The sequence below is a fragment of the Carassius carassius genome, chromosome 34 (genome assembly GCF_963082965.1).
Source record: "Carassius carassius chromosome 34, fCarCar2.1, whole genome shotgun sequence".
Taxonomy (NCBI): Eukaryota; Metazoa; Chordata; class Actinopteri; order Cypriniformes; family Cyprinidae; genus Carassius; species Carassius carassius.
In genome coordinates, this window is record NC_081788.1 from 6,516,236 (window position 1) to 6,529,452 (window position 13,217).

The 13,217-nt window shown below is 38.5% G+C and overlaps 1 protein-coding gene across 1 annotated transcript; it reads left to right on the forward strand.

Moving 5' to 3' along the window:
- Positions 1-4,974: 4,974 nt before the first annotated feature.
- LOC132115387 (indoleamine 2,3-dioxygenase 2-like) lies at positions 4,975-12,976 on the forward strand. The gene is made up of 10 exons (XM_059523835.1): positions 4,975-5,146; positions 6,069-6,164; positions 6,985-7,104; positions 7,200-7,318; positions 8,158-8,172; positions 8,475-8,574; positions 8,932-9,049; positions 9,133-9,184; positions 9,278-9,426; positions 11,738-12,976. Exons 1-10 carry the CDS (start codon positions 5,054-5,056, stop codon positions 12,190-12,192), a joined length of 1,317 nt encoding a protein of 438 aa, XP_059379818.1. The 5' UTR covers positions 4,975-5,053; the 3' UTR covers positions 12,193-12,976.
- Positions 12,977-13,217: the final 241 nt, after the last annotated feature.

The window sequence follows — 13,217 nt, forward strand, 5'->3', positions numbered from 1 at the left end:
TTTCCTCTCTAGAATCTTTATCTTACTATCACTCTCTGTTTTTTAAAGTGATAAAATTTAACTTAATTCACACCATATTTCTGATAATATCGATCAATCTTATCAGATTGTCTTATTAGTACTCGTTAGCTTGTCATTAGCGTTTTCATTCAAACCTATCGCTGTTTTCTTTTCTCCTCTCCTCTCTCTCGCTCCAGTTTTTCACAAGTTCATCAAACAACTGTGGTAAGAATATTTCATCAAGCACGGTGAGTAATGGCTTCTCCTGCTATTGTTATTTGCACCTCTTGCCACATGTACAGTTTATCTATCTCTGTCGCAGATGAGGGATTCACATGTGATAAATGCAGGGAAATAGTTAGGCTGACAGAGAAGATTTCAGAATTAGAGACACGCATCCAAACTTTAATTGAGGACAGTAAGAATGTTAGGGATCTAGATACGGCTTTGGATGCGTCTAGCTCAGGGATTCCTGTACATTCTTCGGTTCTGGCAACAGAGCCCCTGCAGACACTGTAATATGCTCTGGTCCCCTCCCTGCTTACCGTGGTGACGAGATGCATAGCAGATTGTCATCACTCAATGGCTGGATGTCTAAGTGGTGCCCACAGAATAACATAGGTTTCATAGACAATTGGACGAGCTTTTGGGGCAGACCTGACCTGTTGAAAAGAGATGGTCTTCATCCCTCCTAGGGTGGCGCCACTCTTCTCTCTAGAAATATGGCAAATAGTCTTAGTGTTTATACTTGACTAACTGGGGCCCAGGTCAGGAAGCAGACAGACTGGCTAAACCGACCGTCTGCTAGCTGCCTCCCGTCACAGAGGTCAGTTAATTCTCAGCACATAGAGACTCTTTCACCTAGATATCACACTCGGTTCCTTGCCGCTGTCGCCTCTGGCTTGCTTATTTGTGGTCACTTCATCTACTGTGATATCGTTGACTTGATTGCAAATAAATGCACAGACACTATTTAAACTGAACAGAGATGACATCACTGAATTCAATGATGAACTGCCTTTAACTGTCATTTTGCATTATTGACACTGTTTTCCTAATGAATGTTGTTCAGTTGCTTTGACGCAATGTATTTTGTTTAAAGCGCTATATAAATAAAGGTGACTTGACTTGACATTACTGTCACACGCTTGAGGCATTTGGCCAATCACAATGCACTGGATAGCTGGCCAATCAGAGCACATCTTGTTTTTCAGAACAATGAGATTTGTAAAAATCTACCGGAGAAACAATCATGTACAGTATGTGGAAAATAATGTGTTTTTTTTTCACCTTAAACCGCATAAACACATTTCATCATACCACATACATAAAACAATTTTCATTTTTAGCAACATCATATGATACATTTAAAAGAAAAATGTGATTCACTCTTGAAATAGCTATGATTGACATATTGATAGCCATAGGTAGTTGCTGAATAAAGCACTTTTGAACTGAAATGGTTGAATAGTCTGCTGACTGACAGACTCACTCATAACAGTCCCTTGCTGCCACCTAATGGACGTAACTATGAAAACTGCACTGAAATCGTTGACACACAGACTGACAGCCAGTCTTGTCACAATTTATATTTTTAATATCTAATAAATTAACTTCTTGCATTTAAACAAGCCTTTTGGAACAAACATTATTATCACAAAGTGTCAATCATCCAGTTGTTATTAGGGAAGATAATAAATACTACATTTGTAAATAATGCTAGAAGTATTCTGTTGGACATACACTACTGTTCAAAAGTCATTTCTGTTCACCATCCCTGCACTGATTTGATCCAAAATAGAGTAAAAACAGTAATGTCATGATATATTATTACAATTTAAAATAATAATAATATGATAGTAAACAATTTTCAGCATCATTACTCCAGTCTTCAGTGTCACATGATCTTTAGAAATCATTCTAATATGCTGATTTGGTGGCCAATAAACATTTTTAAATATTATCAATGTTGAAAACAGTTGTGTACAATTTTTCTTTCAGGATTCTGTGATTAATAGAAAGTTCAAAAGAACATCATTTATCTGAAATAGATCTAATTTGTAATATTATACACTACCGTTCAAAAGTTTGGGGTTAGTAAGAATTAAAATTTTGTATTTCTTTTTTGAGGGGAAAGAAATTAGAGAAATTTATACTTTTATTCAGAAAGAATGCAATAAATTGATCAAAAGTGACAGTAAAGACATTGAAACTGTTACAAAAGATTCTATTTCAGATAAATTGTTCTTTTGAACTTTCTACTCATCAAAGAATCCTGAAAACAATTTGTACGTAACTGTTATCAACATTGCTTTATGTCTTCACCCACTGGTTTCTGAAATCACATGAGAGCTGTTATGGATAAATAAGTTGACTTTTGAGAATCTCCTGGACATTCCTAGGTTAAACTTATGAACTTAAAGACTATATCCTGTTTGCCCAGTTGCACTCTTTGAATAATACGTAATATCATCCATATATAGTATCATTACAGCCTGATAGCATTTTTCCATCCTTTTGCTACTGTTAAAGTAATAAAAGGTCCTTAAACGGGAGGGATCATTTTGTCATGACTTAGGTCTGTGTTGCTGTGTTTTTGTCTTGTTGTCTGTGTGCCATAGTCTCTGAACAAATGGGTTTTGTTTTGGCAGCTCATGTGTTCTGCTGTCAGTGTTGTTTTTTCCCCCTCGTTATCCTTAATACTCTGTGTTCTGTCACACCTGTAGCCAGTCTTTCCTCATTAGCTCTCCTCTATTTTAGTTCCTCTCGTGCTCTGTCTTTTGTCACACCGTTGTAAGTTGTTTAATGCTTTGCTGGTGACCGTCTTGTCTTGTTTGCCTAGTCCTGCCATGTTATGTTGTCTTAGGCTCCAAGTGTTTTTTGTTTTTTTTTGTCTGGAACTGTTCCCTCTCATCCTGTCAGACTTGACTGGTTTGCTTCCAGCCCTGGCATCTCTTTTCTGTTGGGATCCCCCAAGACTTGACTCCAGCTCCTCTCTGCACTCTATAGTCTCATTCGGGGAGTTTGGTGGGCCTTCGTTGCGTCCCCAATGACGCTCTGGTTGATGTGGCTTTGACGTTGCGTCACGGAAGATGCTAGGACCGGTCCCTGCAGAGAGGTTTCTTTTTTGGCCCTGTGCTCTTGGAGTGATCATTCATTTGTTTGCCCAGTGGGGACGAAATAAACTTTTTGTTACCTGCAATTGAATCCTGTGTATTCCTGACAATTTGAGGTTACTGGCTGCTCCTTTATCACTGCTTTGTGAGACATGAAATAATTATTCCTGTGCCACTGCTGAATCTGAATACCATTCAGTGAGTCTGAAAGCCATCTGATTTTATACTGTTTTTGAGAAATTTCAATGTATTTTGGTGTCACGTGCTTTTACGGATCTTCAAGTGCCTTATATGCTGTCCCCTGATATATTTGCCATAGTTGCCCTTTTGGGTCTGCTGCTTTGTCACCCTCTAAATCCAGTATTACTTTGAGTAAGACATTTAAAAGAAAAATAGTAGCTTTTCTCTCTTTGTAATGCAACATTGGACTGATTATTCTTTATCAACACAAAAGCCTGTTCTTTTATGTAAGCCTCTTTTTTTCAATAAATGGTATATAATTATGCATATTATGATCAAATATATTGTGTATTTAAATTGTATATTGCGAGACTAACCCCCACCAAAAAAAAGTATTATGATGGGGACCCCCCAAATAAGTAAAAAGCACTCACCAGGACTCGCCTTGTTACTGACGAGCAAGGGATTTACTGTACAGGAAGAATCAGTATGACCTTGTCGGCCACAGTACAGACACAGACTCTAGGAAAAATGATGCTCCTTGTCCTCCATAGTCAGGTGCAACATACCCATCTGTATGGGGTCGGACTTGGTTGGAACTTCCACAACTCAGAAAGCAAAGAGGAGCTAAGAGCAATCAGCCTATAACTTGATGGAAGGACTTTGGACTCTGTGACGTAAATCCATGCAATGGTCCAGGCGAATGGCATAGAGAAGTAGATCATTGCTGACGATCAGCCCTGACAAAGTGGCACTAAAAGATGAGAAGCCTCATTGACAGCCCAAAGACAGTTCTGTCAAAGACCTTGATATTCTTGACAATGAAAACGTGAAAATCAGCACAATACAAAGCTTCTGACCCCACACAGCAGCACCTCAGTCAGCAGCTGTCACCATCTGGCACCTTGAAGCTCGACTGCCAAACTAATGGAGGATCCCTCTTGCTGGGACTTTACTGGCCAGAGTGTGATGTCAAGATCTGTTTGGGAGAGGACCCAAAACAAAAACAAAAACTTAGTAGACTATTAGACTTAGACTATTAACAGTCAGCAAAAAAAAAAAAGAATGTTGGAGTCCTAAGCCAAACTCCAACTAACTGGGTAGAGGATTGAAAAAGAGTCAGGATCAGGTGAGGGTCAAACCCAGAGAGACAGCCTGATCAAACCCAAAGATGGCTCATTTTCTAGGTCAGAGGCAGGCAGATGTCAAAACCAGAAAACAGTCCACTTCGACTAGATCAGATATCTGAGCCAGAATTAGTACCAAGACAATATTAAAATAGGAGAAGTCAGGTAAACAGGATTCCTCTGGCAAAACTAGGCAGAGACACGGCATGAAAATGGAATTAACATAGACAAGATAAAATATACTTCTTGTGAAGTCAAATTAAACCGTATAACTCTCAACCCTACTACCTTGCTGAATGTGTGATTATATACCATCGCACATAAAAATGTCTTTATTTAGCTTAAGATGGCAGAGTGCAATTACAGAATTACCCTGGTAGTTTATGACAACTGTTTCTGTAGTGCATGACCTGTGGTTTTTACTCATGCATACACATATGATTTCTGATAGGGGAAGTGAGGAAAGGTCATTACTAACGGTAGAACAGAAACACACACAGAGAGAGAGAGAGAGAGAGTTGTGTTGCTTGACAAATGAGGTTCATTCCACTTTTAGCAAAGAACGCTTATGTTGCATATGCCCGGTGCTTGCTAAACAGAATATCAGTCACTAGTATTGTACTGAAAATTATGGACACTAAAGGGAAATATACAGAGACACCAATGTCCTTGAAGCAGTTTCACATCTCTGAGGATTATGGGTTTATTCTTCCTGAGCCTCTGGTAAGTCATCGCACTTACTGTATAAGATTGTGTTAGCTGCAGCACATCATTTGTTTTAAATACATTTTTTGTTTTTTCTTAAACATTGTAATAAGACTGTATTATATTGGTGTTTTATGCAATGTACAATATGATTAATATAATATAATACGACTAATATTAGTACAATATTAGTTTCATGCAATGTACAATATGCATTTGCCTTTTCCTTACCTGTTCATTCAACTGCAATTTATTGCTTTCAAGTAAAGCTACAGTTTGTTTCATTACTTGTTAGTAACATCCAAGTTACTGAGCTGGTCAACATCTTTTTAACTATTCATTTGCACTCATATACAGTCAATATATTTAGACACAGTAAGACTGATTGTTTGTATATGAAAGCATTAGACTTTAACATTGTTTGCTTTCTGAGTGACCTTTATCTATTTGCCTTAATGGTAAATAAGTTATTATAAAACTTTGCTCCCGAAAGACGCAATTTCATCATATCAGCAGTGCATATTCAAGAAAGACGGATGGAGATCTTAGAAAACTATCTAGACCAATTTAGTAGGATTTCAGTGTAGATTTAGGACAAGTGCAGTTATTTTTTTATCTTCAAAGGCAGTGATTGTTAACTTTGACTCACATTTAGTATCTGGGGTCATGCTTTTCTTTCAGTGATTGGTGTAAAACTGTGAAACCACCTCAAGATACACCTTTGGACTCTGTACTCTGTTGTATTTAACTATTTGGCTGAGAAAAAGCATGAATATATATATATATATATATATATATATAGAATTTGTCGTAAACTGAATATGCAGTATGTGCAGGATTTTCTTAATGGAAAGCACATTTGCATTACAGTAAATGTAATGAAAAATGATCAAGAATATATATTACTGTGTTATGGACTCATATCTACATTGTGTTTCAGAATGACCTTCCGTTATACTACAAGCCCTGGATGGACATTGCCAGAATAATGCCAGAACTCATCTGTTCCCATTCTTTGCGCCTCCGAATTCATAATGTATGATTTTTCATACAAAGTATAGAGTCATGAAAGAGTCTTACCTACACAGAGAAAGAGTAATAAGCAACAAAATAACATTTTTATTTTGCATTTCAGTTCAGAATATAACCATTCTTCACTGTTTTGTGCTATTGTTACAGTATATATTAGTTAATTATATATACATTTTATGAAACAATATACTTTAACTTTCATTTCCCTTTCTGCCTTTCTTTCCTTTAAGTTTATTTATAGGGACCACAAAGCCTATATGGGGATTTTATCGTTTAACCCTTTCAGATTCAAATTATATTCCAGTTACACAAATATATAATTTTTATGATAATGCTTTTTTATTGAATTTAATTAAAATCAATATAATTAAAATGTAATTAATTATAGATAAAACATTTTAATTGTTATTTTTAATGTTCAATGTTTTTGAATTTCATTGATGGAAGCATATAACTCAAGTTAAACTGTGTATGATTAATGTGTACTTAATAATGTCACCTTTTAGCTTTATTTTAAAACAAAGATTATCTAAATAGTTTTAAACAAGTATCAATTCTGCTATATTTTCTGACACATGCCATCATGCTTAATTTTAAAGAAATTATTGTTATTTATTTTTCTTAATTTAAAACACAAATTCTACGGTGTGGTATTTTGCTGTGAGACTGACTTATTAACATCCAATTTAACAATCTTTTGTGAGGTACCCGGTAATAAATAAACACCAAATGGTGACGGTGAGAACGGATGCAGGGTCTAAAAAGGTTAATAATCCAGTTACGATTGTTCTTGTGATTGTTTCGTATTCTGTATCTTATCTCAGATGCCTCTGTTGGAGACTCATTTGTTGAGGACTCATCGTGAGCTGGGTTTGGCCCATCTGGTTTTGAGCATGATGACTATGGGTTATGTATGGCAGGAGGGAGAGAGAGAAACAGTAAATGTACAACAATATTTTTTTATGCATTACATACCACTAATAGGACTGAACTGCAGAATTGAACTGTTTGACTCTTTATGTTTGTCACGAACATCCAGATGCTTCCGCGGAGTCTGTCGGTGCCGCTCTGTGAGGTGTCTCAGAGACTGGGTCTTCCCCCGATTCTCATCCACGCTGACACAGTCCTCGCCAACTGGAGGAAAAGAGATCCAGATGGGTAAACTCACTGATCCATACTAACTTATTGTGTTTTGATATGTGGTAATATTTTTCTTGTGCCCTGTTTTCACTAAGAAATAATTATTTAATTAGGATCAATGCCAGCTATCAGTAGGCATTTCTATTCATCCCAATGCTGGTGCAGGACCCCTAGTACTACTACAATTTATTTCAAATCTGCCATCTTTGCCCAAGGTTGCTCAGCAGTTTGTTTTCCCAAAGTAAAGTTAACCAGCTATGGTACCAAGTTCTGTTGTTACTAATATAGTTCAATTATTTGGTGATTCCCGAAACCATATTTCTAACGAACATTCCCAAACTGCATCACAAACTTGTGTGGTTGGAACTGCAGCTCTCATCCTGTGGTTAGAAAAATAGTTTCTGATTAGTATGACATGTGGACTTAAATAGATCAAAATAAGAAAGCTAATATGTAGTGCAACCTATGTCTTTCATTACATACACATAAAAAATTAATATTTTATACTGTAGTTATAGTGTAGTTACAATATCTGTAGTAAAAAAAACAAAAACAAAAAAAAAAAAAAACAGCCATGACCTCTTCCTGGTCATCACACCAGCATAAGCTTATTATTTCTGCAATATGTATACTGCAAAGTTTGCACATTTTCACTTTACATGGATGACCTGAATGATATACTGTCATATCAAGGTGTTAGGGTTTGGTTTGTTAAAAAAGATTATTTAGAAAAAAAAAACAGCTACATTTGAAATGTGATGTGTATTATAAAGCAAACTAACTAATACTAATGGTATTTATTTATTTTTGTTTTTGTTATGTTTTTTCACCAATAACTGGACACGGATTGTTCCCAGACCATTTTCCATGGAGTAAGTATTTTGAATTAATGAATTAACAGAAATGTGTGTAAAATGTTATTGATGTGTAGAACCAGCAGAGGGAGCCAGCTCATTATGTTCAGTGTGGAATATGTAAATATGCTTTGTGTGAACTCAGATCCTTTTTAGTGCATGTGCAATTTCTGCCAAATTAGAAACCACAAACAAACAAATAAATAATAATACTAATAATCTTTGCAATATGTTGTAAACCACATGTTGACGTAAGTTGTGGCTAGTCCTTCTGAAGCATTGATCTGTCATTCACGGTGACTGTTCTTGCTTCCTGTAAGAAACTTGGAGTTGTTGCTGACATTGCCTGGTGGGGAAAGTGTAAGAGGATTTTTTCTGGTGACACTGCTGGTGGAGTTGGCAGGTGTTCCTGGCCTGAAGGTCTTACACCCCTACAAAAGACACAGTTCACAGACAGAGCATAATAGCCAAGCATTTGTTTCATATGGTAGTATTTATTGCATTACTTTGGTGTACAGTACCATGGAATGTGAATACACATTAAAAAAGAGACTTAAAACAATCGCTCAGAAATTGCTAGTAAGTTTCACAATTTACAAAAAAGTTGCAAGTGACACATTGAATCAGACATGACATTTTGATGTAGAAAGTCTTAAATAGTACTGTCTTGAACTCCAATCATTATTGTTTAATTTACTTTGAAAATAACTTTACAGTGTGGTATTATTTATTACATTTCTGTACCCTGGTTATATTAGCTTTTTCTTTTTTTCACAGTCTATCCTTGATGTCATCAATGGCATCCATTATAATGATGTTGCTATGGTCACCAAAGCTCTGGATGTTGTCAGTCAGGCCATAGACAGCATGAAACAGGCCTTTAAATTAATGCATGGTAATACTTTCAATTGAAAATAATTAATTTTTATTCAAATAGTTTAAATACTTCAAGTGGCAAATAAATGTTCACTGTTTCAGAATATGTAGATCCCTCCATATTCTATGGCATTATTAGGATCTATCTGTCTGGGTAAGTCATACTGTGGGGTTTCATTGCTTTTTTTAAATTTCCTTCAGAGTTCTTCTGAATCTATGAAAATATTCTTCTGCGTGTGTATGTTAGATGGAAAGATAATCCATCAATGCCAGAAGGTCTCGTGTACGAGGGAGTTCAGGAGAAGCCAATGGAGTTTTCAGGTGGCAGTGCTGCTCAGAGTAGTATCTTACACTGCTTTGATGAGCTGCTGGGAGTCCAACATGAAGGCAGCAGCGGTGAGAGAACTACCAGTAATTGCTCTTGTGATTAGATCGTTCCTGATTTAAAATTTTGCCTTGTAGTTACAGTAATGATTATGTTGGATAGCATCAGGTTTTTCCCAAACTTGTGGAGTCCATTATTAAAGAATCAGGGGATCATTTCATTTGCAATATACATTTTTCAAGACTTTTCAAACCCAAGAGGCCTTTAAATGGGTGTTTATAAAATAATCGTACTAAATCTATTTAAAATCTATTTGCGGTGTCTCGGTCATCTGTTTAGAATGCCTCTTGTATGCTTGCTGGTGGAGGGGTTCCAGGCATGTCAAACTTGAGGGGATACCTCAGGGCAGACCCAGGACATGCGGGAGGGATTATATCTCTTGGCTGGCCTCGGAACACTCTGGGATCCCTCAGGATGAAATGGTGTGCATGGCCAGGGAATAGGACATATGGGTGTCCTTACTCAGCCTGCGTAATGTATAAATTATCTTTAATGCAATTGCATTTAAAATGTATAATCATTTCCTGTGACATACACGGTACACATCGTGTCACCATCACACCCTTGCTTTTCCACCGGCCGATGTGCCCTTAGAACAAGTGTCCAGGCACGTCGTTGTCAAGACAGATGTCTCTAATATGGGCTGGGGTGCTAAGTGCAACAGGCAGGCAGTTTCAGGGTGCTGGACAGGACCTCGACTGCTTTGGCATATAAACTGTCGAGTTGCTGGTAGTGCATCTAGCCTTGCGGAAGTTCTGGCCCCTGCTGCTAGACAAGCACGTGTTGGCTGTTTAAAATATCAACTGACAGTGGGGGGGGGGGGTGTACGATCACGTTGCATATCTCAACTCGACTCCTCTGGAGTCTGACACAGCTCAATTTGCTGCAGTGCACACCTTCCACATCCATCCCCAGATGGTTCAGGTGATCTGGAGTCTATTCGGGGAAGTTAAGGTAGACCTATTTGCTTTCCACAAGTCCTCCCGCTGCCAGTTGTATTATTCACTTACCCAGGCTTCCCTGGGAGTGGATGCACTGGCACAGAGCTGACCTTGGGCTCTATGCAAGTATGCGTTTTCCCAGTGAGCCTGCTCGCACAGACACTGTGCAAGGTCAGGGAGTATGAGGAACATGTCCTCTTGGTTGCGCCTTACTGGCCCACCCTGACCTGGTTTTCGGAATTCATGCTCCTTGCGACAACCCCTCCCTGTTGCATCCCACTGAGGAGGGACCTCCTTTCTCAGTGACTGGGCACCATATGGCACCCACGTCCAGAACTCTGGAACCTCCATGTGTGGCTTCTGGATGGGATGCAGCAGACCTAGATGACCTACCACCAGTGGTGGTATACACTAGAACTCAGACTAGAGCTCCCTCAATGAGGCATGCTTATGCCTTGAAGTGGAGTATGTTCCCGAATTGGTGTTCTTCTCACCAAGAAGACTCCCAGAGATTCTCAATTTGAGTTGTGCTTTTGGAGCATAGAATGTTACCCTCTACCTTGAAAGTGTATGTCGCTGCTATCACAGCACATAATGATGCTGTTCCCTGGGAAAGCATGACCTGATCATTAGGTTCTTGAGGGGTGCCAGAAGGTTGAATCCTCCTAGGACACCTCTGGTACCCTCCTGGGATCTCTTTATTGTCCTGGCTAGACTTCAGAAGGGTCCCTTTAAGCCACTTTATTCAGTTGAGCCATATTTCCTGTCTCTTAAGACTGGTCAAGACTATGCTCCTGATCACACTCACTTCCATCAAGAGGGTTGAGGACCTCCAAACATTATCGGTAAGTGAAGAGTGCCTTGTGTTCAGACCAGCCTACTCTCACATTGCCCTGAGACCCTGGCCTGGATATGTGCCCAAGGTTCCCACCACTCCCTTCCGAGATCAGGTGGTGAACCTGATTCCCTTTCACATGGGGATGCGAGCACCTTTCTTCTCCCAGTAGATTCTTCCTGGTTGCTAAACCCTAGTTGAACATCCTCCAGCACCCCCTGCAGTCAGACTTGGTTGAGCAGTCTGACGCCAGAACCAGCACTGGTGTTAGCATGCCGGGAATCCCAGTCAGCCACTGTACTGGGCTAGGTGTCCATATGGCTTGATTCCCTATTGGTAATCCCATATATGTATTCTTACACAGTAAGGTGGCCTTCTCCAACAGCGATGACCTCGACATAACATGTCAGTTCCCTCCATCACGGAACAAGTGTTACATATGTAACTGAGAGGTTTAAAATACATGTTTGCTTTTTACTACTACATACATCAAGACATGCCATTATATTTGAATATTTTTATTATATTTAAATATGTTTAATACAGGAGCCTTCCTGAGAAGAATGAAGGACTACATGCCGCCCCCTCATAAGCATTTCATTGAAAACATCTCTAGTCACCCGTCTCTGCGCAGCTTTGTGCTTCAGCAAGCAGATGAAGGTCTAACACACGCATTTGAGCTGTGTGTGGCTCGCTTGGTGGACTTTCGGAATTTCCACATCAACACTGTCACCCGTTACATCACTATCCCGGCCTCCCGTGCCAAACAGCTCCGTGCCAACAAGCAGGGTATGACCGAGGAGCTGGATGCGATCAGAAGAGCACCAACAGCACTGGAGGAAAGAGGTACTGGAGGGTCAGGGATTATCACCTTTCTGAAGACAGTGCGTGATGAAACCAAAGAAATTTCCATCGTGCAGTGCACTAATGGGAACCAAGTTTTGCTAGACCGATCAATGGCAGAAATACAGAAGGCTGTATCTGAGCTCACAACAGAATGATAATAGCACCAAAGTATCATCACCAAAGTTAATCATGCAATATGCTAAAAGGGTTTTTATAGGTCATAACATATGTAATTTAGGGTGAGATTACAACTATAGACAGCAGTAATTCCCATTTACTGTATAACACAAACAAACACTGACTCCCTCTTTACTTACTTTAGTAAGGGCTTAATTCAAACTCTCTTTAACAATGTGACCCCTGAATAATGAGGATATGTTTGTGTTTCCTCAAATTTTTAAAGACTAAATCTAAGGGCATAATTTGGGTCTAAAAGTCAGCAATAAATCATAAAAAATCCAGATTTCATACATGGACAGTTTAAAGGGATAGTTCACCCAAAATAATGTCAGTTCTGTCATTAGTTACTCACCCTCCTGTCGTTTCAAACCCATAAGACCTTTGTTCATTTTAAGAACACAAATGAATATATTTTTGATGAAATCCGAGAGCTTTCTAACCCTGCATAGGCAGCAAGGGCACTACCATGTTCAAAGTCTAGAATGGTAGTAGCGACATTGTTAAAATTGTCCATGTGACATTAATGGTTCAACCTTAATTTTATGAAGCTACAAGAATACCTTTTGCACTCAAAGATGGTAATGCATGTGTGCCGTGCTGTTGACACAGGATCTGGCATTCTGAAATAGAACCTGGATGTGCTGTGCCTTGTTTAAAAGCAGAGAAATAGACAATCATGCATCATAGTGATGTCATAAACGCATGTTGAAAACTGACAAGGAAGAGAAGAAATTGTTGAATAAAGTAATTATTTTTGTTTAATTTAAAAATTACAGTTGAACCATTTTAACTAGGTCCTTATTACCTTTCTGAGCCTTGAACGTGGTAGTTGCATTGTTGTCTATGCAGGGTCAGAAAGCTCTCAGATTTCTTAAAAAATATCTTAATTTGTGTACTGAAGATGAACGAAGGTCGTATGGGTTTGGAACGACATGAGGGTGAGTAATTAATGACAGGTTTTTCATTTTTGGATGAACTATCCCTTTAAGCACAAAATATG